The sequence below is a fragment of the Porites lutea genome, chromosome 9 (genome assembly GCF_958299795.1).
Source record: "Porites lutea chromosome 9, jaPorLute2.1, whole genome shotgun sequence".
Taxonomy (NCBI): domain Eukaryota; kingdom Metazoa; phylum Cnidaria; class Anthozoa; order Scleractinia; family Poritidae; genus Porites; species Porites lutea.
In genome coordinates, this window is record NC_133209.1 from 22345421 (window position 1) to 22371194 (window position 25774).

Below are 25774 nucleotides of genomic sequence, written 5' to 3' on the forward strand. Positions count from 1 at the left end.
TTAACAAAGAGTGGCATTCAAGAAAGGTTGAACTGTAATTAACGTTGTTCCCTCAACATATCATTTCATAACTGTTGGTTGGAAGACTACGCGCTGGGTGGAAGAAAAATCCTCATGTCCCTAAAATTGTCCTTCAACGACAATACGATTCTATAACATTCTACTACACCCTCAATACATTTTATGCAATTTGCAATGTAACATTGCATTGCATGAAGTTACAAGGACCGGAATGTTTCAGATGTTTTGGCTGTATTATTGAAACGTAATAGAGCGGTTTTCATTTGAGTGTCCAAAAGCAATTGGTTTTGCACTTTCTACACGATGCGATTGGCTTAAAAGATTCGCGCCACCTTTTCATCCAATCAGAAGTAAGACCAAAGCCAATTGTGACGCGCTCGCATGCATTTTCCCGCGCTTTGCGTCAGCCACATGTAATTACTTCGAGTTTGATTGGTTCAATGTATTGTCTGTGTCCTATGTGATTGGCCAGAGTAATTACTTTGGTTTTGGTTTTACGACACTCAAACGAAAACCACTCTAATCAATTAATGTCTTGTGCAATATTCTCTCGCAGGATGTGGCACAACTGCCTCAGGCCTAAACGGAACAATAACCAGCCTTACTCCACCACAGAGGCAACTTCATATTTCTGAATTCAAATGCAGGTGGAATATTGAGCTACAAGAAACAGCCGAACCTCGACATGTGGAACTGACATTTGTGAGGTTCAATATGACTGGAGTTATGCCAACATGCTTAGATGGAGATTATATAGAGTTATTCCTCGGTTGTAACAACTCCAAGTCTATTGGCAAGTTTTGCGGTCAGACTCTACTACCTGTAGTGTATTCTTCAGATCACTGCCTTCAAATCGTCTTTCACTTTTTTATGGCCATCATACCTAGACGACGCTCCATGTTTCAAGCTATCTATAAGCAACGATTACTCTCAACAGGTAACAGGATTTGAACTTGTTTAACAGCATCAGGACTAGTCACTAAGAAACTGCCCTCCTACCACAACACACACTACTCCGGCACACCTTGTCCTTAAATACCCTGCACGTTTATATTGGAGGAACGTTGTCCCGGGAAAGAGGGTCACACTCCAAGCCCGGTGAACTTTAGCAAGCCAAGAGCTGTCAACAGCACACGCACATACCCTGATTGTTTGTTTGTTTATTATTTTATTAATTTTTTTTTCTATTGAGGATAGCTGGTCTAGGCGAGTTCCCCTTCTACCCGGGCTAAGTTATGTCCATATACGCCACTTGCACATCTCCCATAATGCACCTTATTTTCTTCTCTCCACCCCGCCCCCCTCCAAACCCACCCCCCCCCCGCCCCCAAAACAAATTTGCATAACCTTTGTTTTTTATTTCTCCTGGGCATTACAGATGTCCCAGGGGAAATTGAAAACAATGCCTATGCAAAATAAGGTATATTATGGGAGACGTGCGATTGGTGTATAAACGGGTCCCTTGGTGAGATGACGTTAGAAAAGGAAGATTGACTCAACAGGTGAGATTTTCATACTTCTGCACAGGGTACAGTTTACAACTCAATTTTTTCTTTTATAAAGCTTTTTTCACTTTTGTCTCTTTAGTCTATGTCACGATTGATCCAATTCGCAAATGACTTAACATTAAACACGTAGCGAACGTAACGTAATTTATAGCAAATTAAATGATTACTTTCTTAATTCTTCCTTTCAGCTGTATCTCAAGATAATTGTAAGTACACCATTACGAAGCCATCAAAATTTTTCTTATCAATACTCGCCCTTAGGGACTTCCGGTTAACGTACGAAAATATTTATACCTTTCAGTCGGATGCGGCAAAGATAACCACGCTTACGCAAAGAATGGAAATATTTTCTCCCCTCATTGGCCCCTACCCTACCCCCGGTACGTGGACTGTGTATGGCGCGTTACCACCAGGCCTGGTTTCCATGTGAAACTGGTGTTCTTTGACTTTGATGTTAGATCGAGTGACAAATGTGCAGAAGCTGATTTTATAGAAGTGAAAACAAGAGGTAGGGTATTCAATGAGAGCACAAATTCTAATAATAGTAAAAAAAAGAATGGATAGTGCAGGCCATTTTCTTTTTGCCGAGTACAGCACCTACTGGGTGGTCGGCATCTTTGATTTACTAAGTGCGAAAAAAAACAGAGATCACGGAATAGGCCATAACTGTCCCCTGTTCGTTGATTCGTATTACAGTCGACCCCCTCTACAATGGCCATCTCTTAGCTATTTTGAGGCTGTGAGCGTGAGAATGGGTAGGTGTTGTTGATGAGGCTGTGCAAGAAGCTGGGTCAAAATTTTTTCACTAAACATGCAATTCGACACAGACGACCCAGTCTCAAGCGAAAACTAGAAAACGAGAAGGAAACTGGGCCGAGTTAGCTTTTGCAAAGACTTCCGGGATCGTTACTGAGGATGCGCTGTTGGGCTGTTTTCCCTGCCCCCAGTACCCAGAAGTCTTTGCCAATGTTAACTAAACCCAGTTTTTCTCTCCTTTCTAAAGTGGTCAGTGGGACGGAGGTAAAAATGGTCTTACAGACCTGGGACAAGTTTCTCGAAAGGCCCAGAAAGCAGTTTTATGTTTGCCGTGTTTGCATTCAAGATTTACGTTTCAGTAATTCTGAAAATGATACAATGAAAGTATCACTTAACGAAGCAAAATTAACCGGTTTGTGGGCTAGGAACTGTGCTGATATCAAACAGGTTTTGATTTTAAAATTTGACTTCGGGCCCAACAAGTTTCCGGCGCTGTTAACAGTGATATGGGCATCCCCATTCCCAAAACTCTTGTGATATCAGCATCCCCTTCTCGTATTACGTTAGTGGTTTAAGTTAGCCCTAACCCTAATCCTTACTCTAACCCTAACCGTGACCGCCAACCCTAACCCTAAAAACTAACCTTAACCCTAACCTATCTATAACTGTAATGCTATTTTGGGTAGGGACGGGAAAAGACCAAGGGGGACAGACGGGGGGGGAGTAAACAGATCGAAATTCACGAAATTCTGTCTAAAGCCACTTCTAAAAAATCCCTAGCCACGAAACAACCAAGAAAAGATACGGCGTTAAGGAACAACCCAGTAGACAAACTAAGACAAAGGAAAATGAGATAAATTACAAATTTTTTTGCTAACCCAGGCAGGAGTGTGATCCATGTAGATATGAATAGTTCACAATAGTAACTTTTTTTTTCTCACTTTTTTCTTCATATCAATTTCCAAAGGCTTTAGCTCCAACCAAAGAAAGCCCGTAACGCAATCTAAACAATGTGGAACCAAACCACCCCTTATCCTGATAATTGAAGATGATACGATATTTATTCAATTCAAAAGCCACGCGATGACAGGAAATAGAGGATTCATGGCTGGATTTGTTACTTACAGCATAGGTAAGAATGGTGCCATTAAAGTTCAACAGTAACATGACAGTAATACATTGATTTAGCCAAGGCCAAAAGCGATGCTCTAGTGGTTTTTTTTAAAGTTACTTCTTTCTTAAATACAGTTTTCTAGAGCCTGCGATCACTTTTAAATACCATAACAGGTCAGGGGAAAAATTTAAAAACACACTTCACCTCAATGAGTTGTACACCTGAGCCAGTCATGACACTGGTCAGCAAATACCCTGTTTGGACAGATGTCAGTTGATCATAACATGGACGTCTAATATCATGTTAAACACAATTTGTTTTTGCCTTGGACTTACAAAGCTAGTAAGTGTGACATTTCACTTCCCATAACATGAATTAGCGGACGTACGGGCCGACGGGCTTACGATCTTGGAGGCATAGAAAACCTAATTTCTTACCCATTGATCTCCGCTGAGAACTGCATTCAAGGATCTGCATTTTTCCAGGTTTAATTGCTTCAGTTGGTAAACTATTGGTGTAATTTTAAAAGTAACGCTATTTCAGCACGTTCTTAAACAGTTTCTTATTATATTTTTACGGTGGTAGAATATTGGTAACATAAAGTTTGTGTCTGTCCTAGAGACGTGTGCAATCGAAACAAACACTAGCCGGCGTCGTTGTCGGGATTAGCGGGCGATGGGACCAAGAAAGTTCCCCGCACATAACAATCCTGCCAGCTACACAAGTTAAAGCAAACACAAACTCTATTTCAAGCTTAAGTTCTCTCTAATTTCTTTCACAGGGAAAAAAAGCAATAAAATCAACGTTCTCATCCTGCTTGGGGTGATATTCTTGGCTCTTCTAGCACCTCTTGGAAAGGCTTTTCTCCAAAAGCTCGTAGACAGAAACACGTTTGCGAGAAAGAATATATTTTACCGCTTTAGACGGCGCTCTAAAACACCAAGTACCTCACCTATGATCTCAAACCCATGGAGAGAACCACATGAGGTCTCGCCCGACCGGATATCAGTAGCTACTCAAGACGAAAAGCCCTTCGACGTGCCTTGGGCAAGAGAAGAACGTTCACCAAGTAAAACCTTTACAAAGACTGTAACGTTTGGAGCAGCTGCGCCGCAGATAGGCCTTGTTCAGTGACTATTGCTTTTGGTTAAAATATACCGAAATTGGTGCACTGTAACGGTCAAGGAAAAATCTTCTGCAAAAATGTCTTCAAAAATAATTCTACAAACATGTAAAAGTAGGGAAGATTTGCACTCTTATAAAAAGTCTGTAAAATCACAATTCTTAGACATTTTCACTAACTCTGCAAATGTTCCAGTTTTTTTTTTCAGTTAACGGTCATAGGCCCGTCAAACGTCTTTGTTATGTTTTTTCAGTGTTAGCTTTTTAGGACTTCACCACACACAACGTTCACAGCGTTCTTACCATTTTTCAGGGGCACCCAACTGCAATTTTCGGGAAAATATCTGTTCGGAAGACGATTTGAGATCTAGAATTTTCGGAGCATTTGTTGTAAAATTTCTTGCTTGTCTGCCTCTCCTAGGATTTTCGAACATCTACAAAATGGTATAATTGCCCATTTTTAACGGATTTTGACCCTAAAAAAGGTCACCTAGAATTTCCTGGCTGAAATTTTTGAGAAGGTAAGTTTTTTTAAGCAATAGACCACACTTTCTATGGGTTTACCGGCGTGATAACCCACGCGGGATGTTGGGAGAACACGAGAAAAGCTTGTAAATCACGAGCCGAAGGCGAGTGATTTACAAGCTTTTCGAGTGTTCTCCCAACATCCCAAGTGGGTTATCACGCCGGTAAACCCATAGAAAGTGTGGTCTATTGCTTTTATAAAATAACTTTTAATAAACTATTAGGTAAAAAATATGATTTTAGTACCGTGATCAAGTCATGTCTTCTCTCTAAAGTCATCATAAGCCAATCACGACTCTCGATTTAATAGCGCTAAACTTTCTCAAAACTCAGTTCAGTCAAACAACAAACAGCAGCACTTCAAAACACGAGTTTTTGCACTCATTACATGATAACTTATGAAAGCTGTTTTACAGGAAAAGTCAACACATATTCATGCGAACGTACAATGAAAGAATACGTTCATGGTTTGTTTACTACAGAAGTAGAAATTGATTGAACATCAGACTGTACGAAGCTGTATTTTGTTGAGTCGATCCGTAAGAATTTCGTGCTTACAGAGGAAACTGGCAGCTATTGTAATGGAGGACTTCATTCACTTTTTACAAGCCGCAGTGGTTTAAGATCTGTTTCCTGGACTTTATTATGATCAAGAATTGCTGCGGTAACGACGTGGCTGCATTTGCGAAGTTGTCGCATGTAACTTTATATGCACGTACAGCGACCGATGGAAATATGTCAGTGGGGAGAAAGGTTTCTTTGCCGTAGCCACATATTGGCGTTAATATTTGTCGATTTGTGAAGTCAGGTGGTGTGAGGTAGGTCATGGCATCGATATCATCGAATAATTTGTGCAAATGTTGGAAAAAACTAGCTCGAAACTCTGACATCTTTCATCATCGTTGGCAGCTTGTTTACAACCTCCAGCGGCCGATTTTGTACCATATCTTGATCAGAGATCTCTTTTTGAAACAATTTCTTTGATTAAGGAATTTAATTTTGAAATAAAATAAATCAAGAATGCTAAAACTATCCGTTTTGTTGCTGGTTGGCACGTGGTTAAGTTTTCCTAGAGACTTTCTACACCAGAAATTCACACAGTTGTTGTCTTTCTCTGCGATTTGGCATCGTCGTGAAATGTAAACTGCTTTCCAGCTTTGTACTTTATAACTTCTGAAGCTATGGCAGTAGCGAATTGTAATGCTCAGTAATAAAATATGGAAACCAACTATTTTAATATTAAGAAGGACTGGGTAAGTAACTTGTTATGTTTTTTTTAGCCTTTCTAAAATCGTTGTTTGCGGTTTTGTTTATGGCTCGTGGTCCGGATGCCTTTTTCTATGGGTTTACCGGTATAATAAACCATAGGTTTTTGACCAATCAGATCACGCGTACTATCTCAGTTATTTTATAAATCCCTTTAGTATATACACACTCAGTGATCTTGGTAATTCAAGCAATCTGATTGGTTAGCTATCTCGGACTATGACGTTATATTCACCGCGCTAGGCGGTGAATATAAAGCCGAGCAAAATCGCCGTCGTGAACTGGGTGTTTTGCCAAAGTTTCAAAGTAAAACCTGTTTGAAAATACACGAATATCCAAGTGCTGATGACTTTGAAGGCAAGAAAAGACTTCATGGTGTTTAAACAGCGTGATTTATTGTGAAGTGGTTTACTTTAGCTGACTTTTTGTACGCTCGAAGCTATGTTTACCACTACAGAGGAAAACGAGGTCGCTTTGTCACTGTTTTGTGATTTCGGGATTTTCTCGCAAGACCAATTTTGCCTATAAATAGAGGTTAATTTATGGAGAAGAGAGGAAGGCAAATATTTTCGAAAATTGTACGTGCCAGCAAGTTAACAAGGCAAAGAACTTTGGAGATAAACAACGCTCACCTTGATCGCAGCCGCTGTTGACAGCATTTGCAAGAAGCGACGAAGAAAACTTTCTCATTCACGGTGAGTTGACAGAAACAAATAAAGCTCTAGATACTTTTCTTCTCAGAATTGGGTAGTAATTTAAATTTTCGGCCTTTTCTTTTAAACCGTTGATGCTAAAGCTTACAAAACTCGATACAAAAGGATTAAAACTATCATTTGCCATGTTTGAAGATACTGTAAAGATCTAACTTTTGCGCATCAACTGTTTACGGCTTCGTGTTCACGCATGAATTTTCACCCGTCAATCAAACTAATGGTTTTTTAATGGTTTCCTTTCTGATTCTGTTGAGATCACTTCGTGTGAATATACTAAAACAATTATTCACCTCAGGCTCAGTTAATATTGTTGAATAATCCCCTCGACTTCGTCTCGGGGATTATTCAACAATATTAACTTCGCCTTCGGCGAATAATTGTTAAATAATTTTCGGATCACTAGACTTTCAGCTAGGAAATCCGAACAGATGAAAAGTTTTTACGGGATAAAAATATGCCTATATCTACCGTTTGAATATTAAAATACGTTCAACAATGCTGTTAAGTGGTTTTGAACTATATCCTCGTTGGGTGCCCATGATTTTTACCCTCCTGACCAATAGAAAAATCACACTTATTTAATCACTCACAATTTGTCAACAGAAAACAAAGGACTGTGCACGGTCAGGGAGCTACCAACATAAACTGCAACACCGCTCTTTTCATTATTTCTGAACACTATTCCTTGTTTAGCAGTAAAGATTTCCACAAAGGTCAAGGTGTAATACGAGTTTATTACTCATACAGTAGCACAATATGACGCCCTACTTTAAATACAAAGAAAAAAGCAGACCTTAAGCCCTAAAGATACTTAGCACATATTAGTCAATACCAACATCATGGCACTTCTAATGTATTCTTACTTTACCGATTCATTATTTCAACAATTATCCTCTAGATAAAGGAGTGTGTACATAGTTAGGATATGTGATCAGCTTCTAAATGACCAGTTCAATAGGACCAATAATTATAGGAAATTCTCAGTGAAATATAAGAGAAACAAATATAGAAAAAATTTTCTGTTCAGTATGCTCACATCCAGCACTTCAAGTGTGAGATTAAATAATGAATGAGTATAATGGTTTCTTCATTTGAAACAAAGGGCGCTTATCATTAGTCAGAAATAGGAGGACAAGTCGATAAAGTTTTATATGGCGAGGCTCCACCCCGCCCGAGGTTGAACCCCCTTTCCCTTTTAACTACCATTTTTTACAGGAAAGGTACCCATTTCGCAAACCTTTAATTAACAAATGGTACCCCTTTCACATACCTAGTTTAGAACTTTTCGTCCCTTTTAAGGGCTGTAAATGCACTGTCTCCAAAATATGAATAAATCACGAAACCAGAATATTTCCTCGACTTTTTGCAAAGCCATAAAAATGCACCTGCTAGCCAAAAGGTTAGCCCTTTTGGGCCCTTTTACAGCCCGAAGATAAATGACGGATTTCCCTACCCTTTCATATATATTAGAGCCTCCCCGTTAAAGGCCATAACAGGGAATACCCCCCTCCGGGGACCAGTTCAGTCGTAAAGGGAATTCCACTATTGATCAGGACTACCCAGCCAGATCAGTCTATTCCTAAATGGTGGTACGCACGAATGATCCAATGGGTTCCAGCGTTAAGTCTCAAAAGAGCCTAGAATTTCATTTTCGAGATAAGTGGTCTGGCCAGCCAGTTCTGACCAAATCTCCCGCGGTTTGTATTTTCATAAGCCCGCTCGATGAGGGATCTGGGGAACAGGTTAACCAAATTTATAATTAAATTCTACGTCATAAGAAGTTACATCCTTTGAGATGTGACACGATTTTTAACTACCACGCTACCGACTGTAGAGTGTTTTGTACACAATGACATATATAACGCTTATTACACTAATTAATAATAAAAATTCCTTGGCTAATAGCGACGGTGCGGCTAAAAAGCGTAAAACTACAAAAAGGAAGAAAAAAAACGCGCGCACACACACACACACCCACACACACGTGATGGGCTCACCGTTTTCCACAAAAAATTCCGGTTAAGTGTTCCGGTAAAGTTCTAGGTCAGTCTGAAATTTCCAACAAAAAAAAAAGAGGGCAACCACGCAAGGAATTACAACTTCCAGTATTTTGTGTAATTTTGCTTCCTGTGCGACTCTGTTCCAAGAATTTTAATAGCGTGAATCACAGTTTTAAAAACTTAAACGTTTCCGCAATTTTCTGTCGAATAGAGAGCCCGTGATATATCCGCTGGGACGAGGTGCCTTTAACGGCACCGTAAAACCTGACCTGCAGGGTACAAAACAATCTATTAATTATCTAATTGTAGTAGCAACTGACATGTGGAATGACTTTCCCTACGGCGTTATGAACATCGGCCTCAGATGTCTGAAATATTCCGACACCTGCAAGATTAGAGAGGATGCATTAATCAGAAAGGATGTTCGCAGCAGGCCATCTTATACAATGACAATAATGGACAATAAATTCCATGATTCGATACGTTTCCCTTTTCATAAAGCCAGGTATCCACATCATCACATGGCTTGTCTCGCTCACCTCGACTTTTGGGGTAGCCTCCCACGCAGGCGTTTTTAGGGGAGCTCGTTTTTCATCCCTCCCCACAAACGCCTGCTCAACGGAAAACAACATTCCTTTCCCATTGTTTTATTTGCGTGGTAAGTGACCAATCAACAATTGTGCAATAAAGTGTTGACAGGCTCAACACGACTGAACGTGACCCTAGAGTTACCGTTTCCTTCTTTTCTTTCCTTCGCTAAGGTTATGGAGTGCATGGAGTATTCTAAATTTTGACTAAATCTTATTTTTGCCGCTCTGAATCGAACATTTATTAGAGGTCAGAAAGCTTTCCCAGTGTTTCATGCAGATCGAGTAATTATCAGATTACCTTGCGGTCAAGATCAACTTACCAGAATTTGGAAAGTACAATGTGATTGGCTAAGCTTGGGAAAGGAATGTTGTCTTCGGTTGAGCAGGCGTTTGTGGGGAGGGATGAAAAACGAGCTCCCCTAAAAACGCCTGCGTGGGAGGCTACTTTTGGGGACGAGGCGGAAATCTCGTACCCAGGTCTCTTGTGGATGAAGCCGTAGAGAGAGTAGACTACATAACAGTCCAGGAGCGAGGGTGAAAAAAGGTGTAAGACAGGAGAGAAAGGACCTAACGGCGCGAAACTCTCACGCGGGCGCCTTGAAAACCAATTTTGAGCGGAAAAAACCCGACTGTTTTGCAGTGTAAAAGAATGCGATCTAAATACGAGATAAACGATCCAACGATTGTATGGAAGCCAGCCAATTAGACAAACTTAATTCTACCTAGTCTGCGATCTGTGTTCAGGATGTAATAATGATCGCCTTTTTCCCGCGAAATTACAGTGAAAGACCATATTTCTAATACTAAACTAGAAAAAGGCGATCATTATAAAATATTACATCCAAACACGGCACAAGGATCTTTTTTCCCATTAAAATCTTACACTAAGAAAACTTTAAGAAAAAATGTCCCGAAAAGCGCCCGAAAATACAAACCAAATGTGCTCATGCCCCCTGGGCATCCTATAATACTCCTTAAATCGAATTAATTCAGTATGGCCTGCATATCGGTAGAAAGGTCTATTGGCCAATAGCTGACCGGCGTGTCCTCAGTAACTATCCCAGAAACAATTGTGGGACACATTTCGTAAATGACAAAGGTCGATCTCTCACCTGATAGCCTATTGCTTTGTGGGATAAGGCTCATTTCCTGGTGGAGCAGGGGGGTAGGGTGAGGAGCCTCCAGGTGCTGCTGACGGGTAGGGGGTAGTACCTCCAGATGCAGCAGCAGGGTAAGGTGCGACACCCCCTGGTGGAGCTGTAGGGTAGCCTGGTGCCCCTCCTGGCTGCTCTGGTGGATAAGGAGCCATTGCTACTGGCTGACTAGGGGGGTAGGGTGGGGCTCCTGCAGTCTGTTGAACGGGGTAGGGTGCTGGCCCACCCTGCGGTGGAGGGTATTGTCCGGTTTTACCTTTAAATATGAAAATGTAATCATTGGTAAAAACACAATCATGTTACAAAAATTATACTAATTCCCCTCTCCAATACCGTAAAATTCCGAAAATAAGCCCCGGGGCTTACATTTTTCAAAGGCCCTTTTTGAGGGGCTTATATTCGGAGGGGCTTATCTACGGAGCGAAATTTGCGTCTCAAAATCGATTGGGCTAGCCTTATAGTTGGAAGTAAATTAACCCTTTTTGTTTTGTTTTATTTTGTATTTGAGGGCAGTTTTCCAATTAAAAGTCCCCAAGGGCTTATATTTGGAGGGGCGATTTAACGGAGGGTTTTTTACGTTACCGGTTTGGGGGCTTATATTTGGAGGGGCTTATACAAGGAGCGGCTTATTTTCGGAATTTTACAGCATTTCCACACATTACTTTTGTAAGCTGTCTCTCCCTCCAATTAATCCCCAGAAACTATAATGGGAATGGGTAAAGGCTTTCGGCGCAATGATTACTTCGATCGTTTAGGTGGACAAGCTGTAGTCTGTTAAACTTTCCCTTTCTTTTCACTTTTGACAACAAACTTCTTTTAGGAAGTTTTGTTGAATGACAGGTTTTATCTGACGAGGCAATCTGCTTGGTTTCTTGACAGAAAACTTTGTAGGCACAAAGTAACACCAGAATTTTCTCTTGAATACAACTCGTTGACTTCTGATCTTTACCTGTCCTAAGGCAAAAAAATTCTGAAACAGTTGCCACGCACCTTGTGCAAGGAGACGTAGTGAAATTTTATTGTTAAACTAGTTACAGTTCAGTCGCATTGAATCTTCTGTAGTAGTAATTCTTGGTAACACTGCCTCTTAATTGATCAGTTAATTAAAAAATTAATTAATATTTTGTGACACAACTGACCTTGCTGAGGATAAGGTGCCGCCACAACCTGACTGTAGGGGGGTGGGGCATATCCTGGGGCTGGTGCAGCACCAGCGGGAGGCGGTGCACCATATCCTACAGGAGGGGGTGGTCCATATCCAGGTTGAGAGGGCGGGGGTGGGTGGTGTACTCCAACTTGTGGAGGAGGCATTTGAACTTGTGTCATCATCATATGTTGCCGTTGTCGCATGGCACGTTTCCTTCGGTACACAAACACGAAGAAAATGCAGCAACCGACAATCAATGCGACTATGATCCCAGTAATAATACCGGGGATAGAGCTGGTAGAGGAATCCGAGTCAGAAGAGTCACTTGCTGTTTAACAGAGAACAAAGTTATAATGATATCATAAATGAAAATACACAACATTTCAGTCATCCAAATCTTTTCTAGCCTGCGTGGCAGACACAAAAAGGGGAGGGGGAGGGGGAGGGAGAAAGGGAAAATCCCCAATCCCCTTCCCTTTTTTCCCTTCCTCCCTATCCCCTACCCCTACCTCTTACCCCTACCCCTTTCGACGCCTGCTACACAGGCTAAATCTTTTCCTGCATAGAAATTAAGAACTTAGTTTCTTAAATAATAACCAGCGAGGAAAGAAAAATTCATGTTATCTTATTCAAGTAATGTGGCCTTTAAACAAAGGTAAAATTGAAGTGGTGCATTGTGTATAATGTGGTAAAATCTCTGGTCTAAAATGTTCCCTTTGTTTCAAACTCATTATCGTAGTATCACCTCACACAAAGACATAGGAAATCAATACAACTACCGTATTTAATCGATTAACCGCCCAGGGCGCTTATTAAATTTTTGGACCTTGAGAGTGGGCGCTTATTCGAGGCTGGGCGCTTGTTAAATTTTCACCATTTTCAGCAAGTGAAGTATGTTGATTTTGCAACAAAACAATAAATGCTAATAACAAAACGCAAAGAAGTAACAAAGCAAGGTTTCTGTAAAATACTCTGAAGAAAACTTCATCCTCAGGAAAGTCTCTTAATAGAATTTATTCACTCAAGTGGGTGGGGTGGGGGTGGGGGTGAGTGCTTATTTGAGATTGATAGGGAGGAGGAGAGGGTGGGCGCTTATTTGAGGCTGGGCGCTTATTAACTTTTTCTGCCTTTAGGATGGGCGCTTATCCGAGGTGGGCACTAATTCGAGGTTGGGCGCTTATTCGAATAAATAGGTAACTACTAAAATCAAGGACAAGAGTTAACCAAAACAGGACCCTGAATGATTCTCATTAGGTCATATCAAAATTTCCATTAATTTGTCACTCTCTTTATCTGGTAGAATGTCCCCCCTTTCTACTAATTAAGAATAAAGCTTTATTAAAGGTAATAATATTATTATCAATTGAAATGCAGGACCTACTTGAGTCCTTGTAAAGGACATAACCAACAACAAAACCACGGTATTGTTTACTGCTGTCGGATTTAAATCTGATCCAGATTTTATCATATGATGAGGTGAAGTAGAATGGACTCTTTGAACCACAAATTGAGCTTTGAACAGTGTTGGATGAATCATATGAATCATAACTGTCCCCCCCTGTAAAATAAACAACAAGAAGTATATGTCATACTGTACAATGCATGGCTCAATAATTAGGATGAACACTTGAACAGTACTATAGTTACAGCAAAACTAACAAAACTGTGCACACCAGTATTAATTTTGGAATGATACTGCATTGCAAGAAAAAATCCAATCAAGTGTGGAAAAACCGAAACCACAATTGCAAAACACTGGCTGGCTCCCATGTCCTAATCTTTTGCATGACTGGTCATACTGTAGTCTGCTACACAGCCGTTTTTATTGTCGTCATGCAACACTCCTCCAAAAATGGCTGTGTAGCAGACTAGTCATACTGCGACTCAATAAACATTCCTGAAATATTTCAGGCTTTTCATGGTTTTGTTAGTTTGACAGTGAAGTAAAAGCAACACCAGCCCTACGAAGGTCTCATCATTTAAAGGGCATCACATTTGCTGCTATATACAGTTGAACATATACTTGCAACCACCTCTCATAAGCAGCCGTCTATTCGAAACATTGAAACTCTTCCAGTCAAAGCCCTATGGTTGGGACCTCTCGTACATTGTAAGCGACCACCACCCATAAGCGGTCGCCTCTAATTCAAAACACCGGAAATCTGCTGGTCAAAGCCTTACAGTTAGATCCTCTCATAAACGACCACCCTCTGTATTCGACCGCGATCACTTTTCAAGGCTGATGGTTTATTAAATTTCAATTGTTTTTAACCTCTTGCAAGCGACCACATAACCCATTGTCTGATCTCTTTGTTTGCTGTATGTACTACTGCTACTTGGAGCATTAAAATATGTGACGAACTTTAGTATGGTAACACCACCTATGGAACTTAGAAATTGCACACAGTCAATTGTCCACCCAAATAATACAGTCAGCTATAAAGCTCTCTCTTAAGTGGTTGCTACATGACAGGAGGTGGTCACCTATGGGGAAAATCAAGGAAATAAGCTTAATAATTAATGAATTGAACTGAACTGATTAATGTAAAGTTTACATAAAGTTATTGAATACATCGTCATGTACCTTACAAGTTAAAGCTAGTCAAATAGACAACTGGCAATTAAGTGTCTCATCGAATAGTGCTTGGAACTGTTGACACTTTGTATATAACTTTTTTCAGCAATGTAACAATTCACTTTTTACCCACAGATCTTATTAAAGCCAACTCTTTTGTAAGCCAATGGCTACAACCTGTCAGCACTCTTGATCAGTGCTATAAAGAACTGAACTCTTGTGACATTCGAGTAATGGTTTCTTACAATCATATGATCACACCAAGTGTTCCCTTCCCAGAAACAGAAGACAAACTGGAATGTCAAAGAAATATTGCAGTCGTTTAAGAAATTTAGTACTGACCAGTCACTTACAAGGGAATTTTTGAAACAGTATTTGTCCAAGAAACAAAACAATTATTTAAAAATTAGTCTCTTATGGGAGATGGATGCTTATGAGCAGTGGTCACTACGAGAGAGTTGACTTCAACGTTGGTATGTCGGGATTTCTTAACAAAGGAGACACCCCATGGTACTTTCCTTGTAAGCGACCACCTCCCATGAGCGTCCACCATTATGTAAGTCCTCGCATTTTTTGTGGCCATTTACAGCTTGTTAAAATGACTCTTGGGCTATTACTACAGTAGCTACAGTGTACAGCTTGCCATTTGGGCAGGCTGTAAAACAGACTTCTTTGCTCCCCACCACCCAATAAAAATATCATGTAGCCATTAAAATATGACCTGTTTTCTAAAGACAAATAACATTACTTAATACGGGTAAACAAAGATGTGCTTTCTCACCTTTTACTTTGAGTTTGTCATCACCACATCCTGAATCATACTCTAGATCAAAGTCCATGAAAGCAATTTTAATTTTTTTGTCATCTCCAACGTCAATTTTCCAATAACAGTCTTGATAAGATGGATAATTTTGGGGCCAATTTTTGGAACTTACGATTCCATAATTCGCATAAAATGTTGTAGGATAATACTCTGAAGAGCAGGATCCTGAAAAATAATAATTCATAAAATGAAAAATAAATTAACAAATAGACGTCTCAGAAGTGATCATATTAACAGAGAATCAGTAACTCATAATAAAGATATGTAATCATTCAAATGGATTGTCCACAAATTTTCACAACTCCTAAAATAAGAAGAAAAAAATCATTTGAGCAAAGATAAAAAACAAAGTAGTTCACTGGACAGGTATAAGAAACCTCTAGACCATGAGAGTGGACTCCAAATTAGTCAAAAGCAACCTTGAAATGTTCTTAAACATCAGTGACATATACTTCACCAAGAACCAGCACGTATGTGTAGAAAAAATTCTCAAGAAACACATCTACTTTCTTTATACTTCTTTGGTCATTATAAAACATGTTTTCGTTTGTACATTACTGCAATCACAATATCGCCTGGTCTATTGTCTATCTTTTCCTCATCTGACAAAACCCCTGAATCCTACATGTAGCTATAACATCTACTACATGTACCAATAACTTTCAGGGGGTAAATCATGATACTCACTATAGAGTCCAGAAGCTGCAAGGTAAAAATAAGGACATAAGTTATATTGTTATTATTGATTCAAAATATTTCACCATTTCTTAATTTACATTAATCTTTACAATAAACCCTTTCATCCCCACTCATATAAAAAATGAGGAAATTGAGAAAAAAAAGTCAGCACATGTACATGTTATAATGTTAATACCCAAACAAGTACAAGCATATTTCAGGCAATAAAACTTATTACATGTGTAGGAATAGACAATGTGTCTATTACATGTATTAGAAGAAGAGTGTATTCAGGATTTGTAAATCTCACTGAAAATCACTTTTTTAACCCTCATAAACCATAATTGGGCTGAATTCATGTAAGAGATGAAACACTGTCTTGAGTAGGAAACTCTACAGATGATGCCATTTAACTCGTCTGAAATATTAATTGTCTGGAGAAAATTCATAACTTTATACCACTACATGAGAAATTTCTGCAATTTGATTGGCTTAGAGCAGTGGTATTTCAGCATAATTTGAAATACCCACATGTGAAAATAACAAACCTTTTGCGGGTAGTAGTATAAACAAATAATAGCATGATTTGTACGTGATAATTCGGCATAAATACCACTCATGATAATATTATTTCAAAATCGTCGCAAATTTCACTCGCCTAACGGCACGTGAAACTACGTATACAAATTTTGAAATATCACTCGTGGTATTTATGCCAAATATCACTACTAATCATGCTATTACCTATACATATTACATGTAAATAAAGTGAAATTTTGATGGCTCCAGGCTGCCCTTGCACACACTCATGGAAAAGATTAAAGGCAGAAAGCCAGCAACTGTCTCTGGGTAAAAAAATGGCACCCACGAGGAAAAAGGAAGAGAAACAACAATTTTCGAATAGGAGAAGAAACAAATGCATACTACTGTACACAGATGATCTTTAAAGCACTGACAGCAGCAATTACTCATGGCTACAACAGCTGTAACTTTCACCTTGGGGACTCTTTAGGTGATGAGCTCCATTCAGTGTGGTATTGTTTTACAGTCTTATTGCATTATTATTATTATTCTTATGACAATGGTCGCTACTTTAACCCTTTAAGTCCCAACATCAACATACAAATTCTCCAAACTGATCTCCATACGTTTCCTTTAAGAATTAGTTGAAAGACTTTGATAAATGATGTTGGCATTTTCTCTTTGGCGATCATTTCATTTATTCTTATAACTTTATTTCTTGACAATGTATGGATATTGTTAGGAGAAAATTAATGTTGGTCACTATTGGGACTTAAAGGGTTAAGACACACTAGTTTACCATCCTTCAATTTATTTATATATGGTATTCTGTCTGACTGTTAGTTAGTTAGTTAGTTAGTTAGTTAGTTAGTTAGTTAGTTATAGAATAGGCCTTTACCCGAAAATAATTTGGACATTCTGGAATATGAGGCTAAGAATCCTTTTCCACTTCCAGAGCTGTCACTTTTAAACTTAATACGCAAGCAGTTATCTGGTGAGTAAATATCATGGGGCTGGTAGCTGTTGTCAGAGCAATATTTCCCGATGGACTTTCGGCTGCATCCAATGTAAATCTCCACGTAATCATCATAGCAGTTAGGCATATCACCCTTGACATCAAAATAGCTCCATGTCAGCTTAACTGCATACCCAGAACTAACTTTAATGTCGAGTTGGCAATCCTGGTTATTGGCATAACTTGACCTACTGTAATAGTCTGGTGATGTTATTGTTCCATATGAACCAGAAAATTTCTTGTCACAAGAAGCTAAAACCAAAAAAGTAAGATACAATGATTAGCAAAGTTTATTCAGAACTGATCTGATATTGAACAAAGTCAATATGGTGAAACTTTTCGCAATACATTGACCTCATTTTAATCACATAATTAATATTTTGAGGAGTCACACTTTTACAATCTGTTACAAAATTGACAATTGTCGATCAATTAGCCTGCGTGGCAGGCGTTTGAAGGGGAAGGGAAAGGGAGTTTTAGGCCCGGGGGGGGCACTTGGGTATTTTTAGGGTGGGTATGTGCCGCCCAAGACTCCAAATTGGCACCCCGTTCTAGAAAAAATTTCCCCTAAAATTGATACCCCATTCTAAAAATGGGCCAATTTTTTATACCCCGTTCTAGTATTCGCCCTAAAACTGATACCCCGTTCTAGAAATGGGTCAATTTTTTATACTCTGTTCTAGGGTGCAACAAGAGTACAACAGTTTGCTTGTTAACGCATTGAACTGTATTTTTAAAAGCAATCTGTCCTTGAATACTTTCAAATGGCTGCTTACAAAAGTGGAGCTTTCACGCGTTCGAAATTTTATACCCCGTTCTAGAAAACGCCTCTGAAATGGATACTCCGTTCTAAATCAGGAGCTTAAAAATCACAACCCCTTTGGGCAGCACATACCCGTATAGGTAATGTATGGGAGTACCCCCCCCCCCCCCCCCCGGGGTTTTAGGTGTGAGAGAAACGCGAGGGGCGCACGAGGAGGGAGGGAGGGAAACGCCTGCCAGGAGACCATTGTTTTTCCCGTTTTTAACATCCACCAGGCGAATGTTAAAATCCTGATTGGTGCGCCTTCAAAACATGTCAATCACAGCCTTAATACCTTAATCCGATTGGCTGAAATCAACATCACGCTACTGAGTAACTTCATCGATCTTTCAGTAATCGTTTAAAAGTATGCTGTTAGTGAGGCGTGATGAGATTTCTGTATGAAATTCATCGTTTTAGAATGATTAGAAACTGAAGGCATCAATTTCAGCTTGAAAGGAGAATAGAAAAAAGCAGTTAAAAGACTCGTATGAAGGAAAAGACCTGTCAGCTAGATGAGTTTTGCTGACTGGTTTTTAGAAGGCTTGTCTCCCAACGGCTTGTTTTTCTCACTAGAAGAAAGAAAGGAAAAATCATGCTGCCTGTGAGCTTGTTATCTGCTGTTTGACCTCAAATGCCTACCACGCAGGCTACGCTTTATCAACGACCAGATTGCTGAAGATGAAGCGATCTATAATCCTTAGCTATGTTTGATTTGAGGACTTCTTCTTGCTGGTTAAAGACGTTATAAAGCCACCAGGAACTTACTTTAATAATAATATATAGGTTTAGCCAGGGCTAAAAGCGAAGCTCCCATTAATAAAGTTATATTTTAAATCAAACAATAACCTTGTAATCCACAAATCAGTTAACTTAAGGGCACATTCATGTGACTTTTGAGGGAAAGGATAAGTTATTTTAGAGTGAAACATCCTACATCGAGTTGATAGCCTAAATATACATGTATGTACACCCAAAAAATAGCAAACATCTTCTATCACATTCAAGAGCCATAATGGCTCTTGATCACCATAGATTAGGCCTCGAAAACAAATTCTTGGAAAACAAATCAGGCCGCATTTTTTTGCGTTCGACAGGTTTACTTTACAAATTCTTGCCAACAAATCTTAGGGTGTGTAAACCAACCTTTTATACTTTTTATACATCACATCTGAGGTGAAACAGTACTTTTTATCATACAGACCTCGGACAGAATACGGCATTTCACAATTTTTCAATGTACAGGACGATCAATCGTGGGTTTTTAGCGAAACCGTTCAAAAAATTTCCAAAATCACCCATACGGCCAGCCGGTTCTCATTTTTAGTGCGAGCTGTCAGTGTGGTCGAGTGTTTGAATGAACTTTAATGGAGATACGCTTCAACATAATAACGAATTTATTATCATTATTTTTTGTTATTTGATGGTTCCAGTTATAACGATGTGTAATCTTATAAAGCGTTTGATACGCGCGACGTTTCTAAGTACTCCTGCAAGCGATGTTCATGAACGATGAAAACAAACACCACGGACAAGCGATTAAAATTGCAAGAGAGACTACTAACAATCAATAAAAGAAATATGATTCGGTAAAACATTTGAGACAACAATTTTCATTCACGAAGACAACTATTAAAGTGTCTCTAAAAATCCTGAGTCTTTAAGATTAAAGCTTAAGCTTAAGTTTATTTTGTTTTACTTTCAGCCGGCCTCCCGGTGTTTGTTTTTTTTTTCAAAGATGAACTCCTTGAAGCAAGAAAATCACTCAAAGTTTTCTTTCTACAGCCAAATTTATAACTAAATATTCTTCGGAACGTTTTTTTTCTATTTGCCGTGAGAAAATATATCCGCCGAAGGCCTTTTAAAGTTCTGTAAGCTTATATCAAACCTGATACTAGATCAGATCATTGACTCAGATCTTAACAAACGTGCAAAAACTTGCCGCATAAACTGTGCTCGACTTCATGAAATTAGATATAACAAAAACAAACATCAAATAAAATAATTACTCAGGCTTACCATTCGAGATTCAGTTCCTGAAAGATATCAAGGAAGGCCATAGTTGCTCGAGACTTTTAAACCCTCTTACGCATTGAGCAAGGTGAAAGACGAAAGCGATGCCATCCGAAATCAGATTACCCAATTTTGACAAGCGACGCATTTCTCAACCAAAAACCCAATAAACAAACCAGCCATGGATAACAGAAGACTCTTGATAGCAGCTGTATTTCATTTTGTACATCCAGTGGAAAAAGACAGTTAAAAACATCACAAGTTGACACAAAACTCTGTCAGCTTTAGCTGTCAAAGTAAACAACTTTCAAGATGCTGCATAAATTTTCCGCATGAGCTCACCTGTCAAATTTTGACCAATCAGAGTACAAAAATTGGATGTAGAGCGTGACCAACGCGTGACCATGGTAAGAAAAGGTCTTCCCCGCCTTTATTTTTAAAAAAAAGTGGCTGAATTTTCGCGTCCGAGGTCAGTTTGAAATCAAAATCTTGACAGTGCGGGGTCATAGTGACATAAACACAACATATTTCATATGAATCATTGGAAAAAATAGACTTGAGCCTGCGATCATTTGAAACTGGTAATTTGTCAACGGGAAACTTCAAAAAAGTACTCGACCTCGATGGGTCGACACTTGAGCCCGCAGTACGGTCAGGTGATACTGGTCAGCGGATATCCTGTTTTGACAGCTGTCAATTGATCACAACATTGATGTGCAATTAGTTTTCTATTGGGCTCCCAAACTAGCTAGAAAGTGTGAGAGTAAACATTGGTTTCCCTGTGGTGCGGACGGACGGTCGGGCGTACGGTCACGTGATTACCAAATTTTCTCGGATGGGTAGATTACCACATTTCCTTAGCTATGGGGCTCCGTCCACGCGCGCGCTTCGCGCGCGGGTGGAGCTCCGCTAATAATGTTTGCAGAATTAGCGTTATTGTAGATCTGTGAAGTTCAGCTCTTCTTTCCCTGCTACAAGCGTTTTTTTGCTGCTTTTGTATGCTCCGCTGGATCCAGTTCGAGAGTCAGCAAAGTGTTTGTAATTAATTTCTCCGATTTACAAACATTGCATGCAAGTTGGGAAGTCCAGCACGATACCTTCAGCAAAAACGTAATAGATTTATGCTGGATTTTATATAACAAGCCAGGCTGGCCACGCATGGTTGCGACTTTCTTCCTTCAACAGACGACAGCATTTATAATTTTTTTAATAGTACCTTCACTTCAGATTTCTTGTTTTAGGAAAACAAAAGAAAAACAGTACGCGAAATACGACTTAAATAAGCGCATTGCGGCCAGACTTATTTGAGAGCTAGTCATTCACAGTTGCGTTATTTTTGCATACATAATTAGTAGGCAGGATGGCGAAAACAATGGTTTCCTGGCAGGCGTTTCCCTCCCTCCTTCCCCCCTTGCGAACCCCCGCATTTCCCTCATGCCCAAAACCCCCTTTCCCAAACGCCTGCCACGCAGGCTATCGATCAATAGGCCCTTTGGAGCTAGTCATTCACGTGATACAAAACCAGCATATTGGAGAGCAAGAGATGCACTGGGACAAGACATCAAACAAAGGAAATTAAGAACAATTTTACTACCAAAACAGGTAGACCCTTTTTTCGGAGGCGCGCATAACAGTTGTCGCTGGAGAGAAACATATTTGAATTAAGCCTAATTTGTGATCTATACCTGATGCCTCAAAATGTAAGCGCACGTGACCGCTTTTCTTTACATTAATATTATTACTGAAAATCACATGATGATGGCAGCCTACTTTTTTAGTAAGATATGTGAATCGATAATAGCTGAAGGTGGGGATCCAGCATCAGGTTATTTTGAAGGGTAGTTCAAGGAAGTTGAGTCACGGGCCAGTTCCTTTCAAACAAAAATGAATAAACGACAGCAGAGACAGCCAAAGCGTGGGCACAGAATTGTGAAGGAATGTGCATGATCAAGTGCGTTTGCCTTTTGAGCTGCCATCTTTAAGTCACATAACCAACAACAATCACCTTTGTTGCTAGCGGCAACTGTTACGCACGTCTCCAGGAAAACAGTCTACCCCTTCTGGTAGTAATTTCCAGCGGACAAAAACCTTGCACCAGAATAATTTCAAGCATATTGCATTCTTTTTTACACTTTTTGTGGGCTATAAAATGTAATAAGTTATATGAAATACCTCCAAAGAAAAGGTTCTTATGGGAGCCTGAGAAAACAGACTTAAAAAACTTCCAATTTCACCAAATGTAATCTTATGCATGACGATTATACCAGTGTTTTCTCAATTCCCATGAAATTTGAAATTTATTTTCTTGGGCTCCCATAAGAAACTGTCTTGGTTTTATTACAGATAACTAATCACATACACAGGTGTAGCACTTGAAAAGTGTAAAAAGGAAAGCGATATTCTGGTACAAGGACTTGTCCATCAAAATTTAAATTACTAAGTTTCCTGATGGATTCCATCTTTTAATCTTTTTGATTTTCAATACAGTTGCACCTTAACTAAGCAGCCACCCTCAGACGGGTACCGGTAAACAGCCCTGTAATGGAAGTTGTCCCCTCAACAGAGGTTTATCACATTAATTACATGTAGAATAATCTGTATTAAACCAGAGATAGTTTATCACCTCATCAAAACAAACATGTTGAGAATGGCATTACTGGTCAGTCATCAACTTTTTTTAAATCTTTCACTGCTTTTTTTCCATCATAATTTTCAAATAAGCTATTCTAAGTGTATCAAACTGCTTGATGGCAGCTGCTTACTGGTATTCTAGTAGAGGTGACAAAATAGGAGACCTCTCATCGGGATGGTCAAAAGGTTGCTGCGGGTGCTTGATAGAGGTTTCATTTTATACTTTTGTGGCCTACAACTTCTTATTTCAGAACTTTGGTTACTGGTCACTTAAGTAATAGAGGGTGGCTGCTTTGTGGAGGTGTAACAGAAATGTCAGCCTTTTTTTCTCTTGTTCCAGTGCACCTCTCACTCTGCTACCAGCACTGCAGTTTTGGTCCATGTAAACGACAAGCTGCAAAGTGCCTGTTTCCTTTGTCTACTAGAACTTATTCATGAATAACTGACCTGTTACATGTAAAGCAACTTGAGTATGCATGGAACTTTTATTTAGTTGTCACTCAGAAAGAAAATTTGCATAACATATGCAACAAATTTCCTGCTTTTATGTCCCACCAGGATGAATAAGATAGGCTAGGTGAGTGAGTGATGCAAAAAATTTATTGTTAAGAAAAAGGGAGAGTATGACCTGTTCCAGGCAGAGAGCCCCCTGTGGTTAGACACTTGTAAATGATAACAATACAACCCTTTGCATTTTGGTTTGTCTCCAATGGGAGGTTTGACTGTTTACACAAACAAAGCAAGAACAGAGGAAGGGGAAAACTTTAATTTGTTTCAGAGGCTCTGCATGATATTTTGAATGTTATTTTGAACAGGCAGATTATGTAATACCATTTGTTAAGGACTCCACTTTTCAGGCCACTGCCACTTGGCAGTGAGATTTTGTGCAGGTTTTTACTCCTGACAAAATAAATTAATGTGGCATTGTCACCCAGCATTACATCTGAACATATCATATCAGATATTCTACAACTGGAACATCTTCTAAGAAGATGCACTTATAGCTGTGTTAGTAGTATGCTATTCATGAGACAATTATGCCAACAATTACCAGTTCTAAGTTCCTCACCTCCAAGAACAATTTCTAATAAACTTAGTCCTGAAAATAAATGAAAATTATATAATTTAGAATGATTTTGTGATATTCATTTGATAAATTACTATAAATCTTAACTTGGTACTGAATCAGATATAGGTGTATGTTGCAGTTAATTTTTTACTTTAGTTAATTTTTGTTAAATTCCTTTGTTTCAGATTCATTAGCATACATTACCATACCCAAAAACAATTAACTACAACATACACATGTAACACTGAACTGTCACTGTTACGTTATTTACTTTGTAATGCACACAAAAAATTAATTAATGTTTAACACTGTTTTAAGTTGTTGACCAACTTGTTTACTGAGAAAAAGAAGCTATTGTTTTAAGGGAGAGCTTCTGGTTGGGACCCGTACGAAACTTGCAGCGCTGTACAGCGCCACAAAATCGCTGCAAAATAGCTGTACAGCTAAATTACAGCTGTTCAGCAGCCTTTTAGAAGCCAAACAGCAGCTTCATTCAAGTTGCAGCGGGATGCAAAAGCGCTGTGCAGCCTTTGAAGGCTCTTTGAAGCTCTCGGCAGCGGTTTTGCAGCGCAGTTGCCGACTTTCAAACGCTGCGAAGTAGCTGCAGTAGGGACTTTAAGAACCCAGGATGCGGTGAGTCGGAGACGCGACCGGAAGTGACTTTTCCAGTTTCGGATGAAGAGCGCATGCGCTTGGCGTTTTCTCCCGCTCTCGAGAACGTGGCCTGAAGAGGTTTGGCGTCGTCTGGAAAACGTGAGTATTTAGCCTTGTTATTTAAAGCAAATCACTATAATTACCAGTCTATCACAACTATTCTGTCAATTGGAATTTAAAATTTATTGCCTCTTCAAAGGTTAGGCATCATTTTTGAAACCAAAAGGACCAAAGTTGAATAGTTTAAAACGTTTTGTTCCCTCCAGGTGAGCAAGCACATGACGTCGAGCAGATCTTCAAAGTAAGTCATCTAATTATCCTTGAAATGTTTCCCAAAATCTCATTTTCCTTCACAGTTGAGGGAAATTATCACTACATTCATGCGGCTATTCTCATGCTTGATACAATTTAGTTGTCAGGCGTCCTAGCATTCTACTTGGTCTTCTTTCTGTTTTTGATTAATCCAACGAGCTCCGATGTGAAATATCAGAATAAAACTTTATCGGTTGTTCCATCAACGGATGATCGATTTTAGCTTCATAAATAATTTCGCTAAGACTATTCCGTTTTTCTAGTTGAGTCTCTACTAGATCCAGGCTTGATAATTCATGATGATCTGAAATTGCATTTCCTGATATTGAGTGTGATTAAAACTCAACTAAAGAAAGCTTATTAAAGCTAACTTTCAAAAATCGCCCACTATAAGAGGAAACATAAGTTTAATTAGTTCATTACCTTGACTACTGTCATAAAGCGTAGCATTTCGAAAGCTAAGACTTTGACATTTCTGCTATTGTGTTATGTCCATTTTTTTATTTCTTTGAAATTGTTACTAATGAGCCATGTTTTAGATAATACTCTGAAGCAAAAACAAACCAAGAAAAATTAGAACTAAAGAGAGATTGTATTTGAAGTTAGACGATGTTGCCTATCTCATTTGAAGTTTTGATAATTTGAATCTTTTAAATTATCAACGTTAGGCTTTGAATGCATTATTCCACTGCTGTTATTCCTGAAAGTGTAGGTTATGGGTGAGGTCTCTTTCCCTAAGCAAGGCCGCTTTTTAAATTTGTGAG

General features: G+C 39.2%; 3 protein-coding genes across 3 annotated transcripts in view; 2 read left to right on the top strand and 1 right to left on the bottom strand.

Moving 5' to 3' along the window:
- Window positions 1-552: 552 nt before the first annotated feature.
- Window positions 553-4533, top strand: LOC140949043 (protein tolkin-like; the record flags this gene model as incomplete). Its single annotated transcript, XM_073398295.1, has 5 exons — window positions 553-958; window positions 1718-1735; window positions 1831-2037; window positions 3253-3426; window positions 4181-4533. Coding segments are annotated over 5 exons (1158 nt in total), but the record flags the coding sequence as incomplete, so codon positions are not given.
- Window positions 4534-9090: 4557 nt separating this feature from the next.
- The window catches only part of LOC140949044 (uncharacterized), a 41586-nt gene continuing 24902 nt past the window's right edge, over window positions 9091-25774 (bottom strand). Inside the window, exons 3-10 of the mRNA XM_073398296.1 lie at window positions 24045-24074; window positions 17413-17781; window positions 16002-16016; window positions 15273-15479; window positions 13298-13474; window positions 11909-12244; window positions 10728-11025; window positions 9091-9410 (exon numbers count right to left, since the gene is read on the bottom strand). Of these exons, the coding sequence (XP_073254397.1) occupies window positions 10736-11025; window positions 11909-12244; window positions 13298-13474; window positions 15273-15479; window positions 16002-16016; window positions 17413-17781; window positions 24045-24074 (1424 nt within the window). The 3' untranslated portion in view covers window positions 9091-9410; window positions 10728-10735. The remainder of the gene's footprint in view (window positions 9411-10727; window positions 11026-11908; window positions 12245-13297; window positions 13475-15272; window positions 15480-16001; window positions 16017-17412; window positions 17782-24044; window positions 24075-25774) is intronic.
- The window catches only part of LOC140948464 (uncharacterized), a 2524-nt gene continuing 1404 nt past the window's right edge, over window positions 24655-25774 (top strand). The window contains exon 1 of the mRNA XM_073397705.1: window positions 24655-24999. Coding sequence (XP_073253806.1) covers window positions 24977-24999 — 23 coding nt within the window. The 5' untranslated portion in view covers window positions 24655-24976. The remainder of the gene's footprint in view (window positions 25000-25774) is intronic.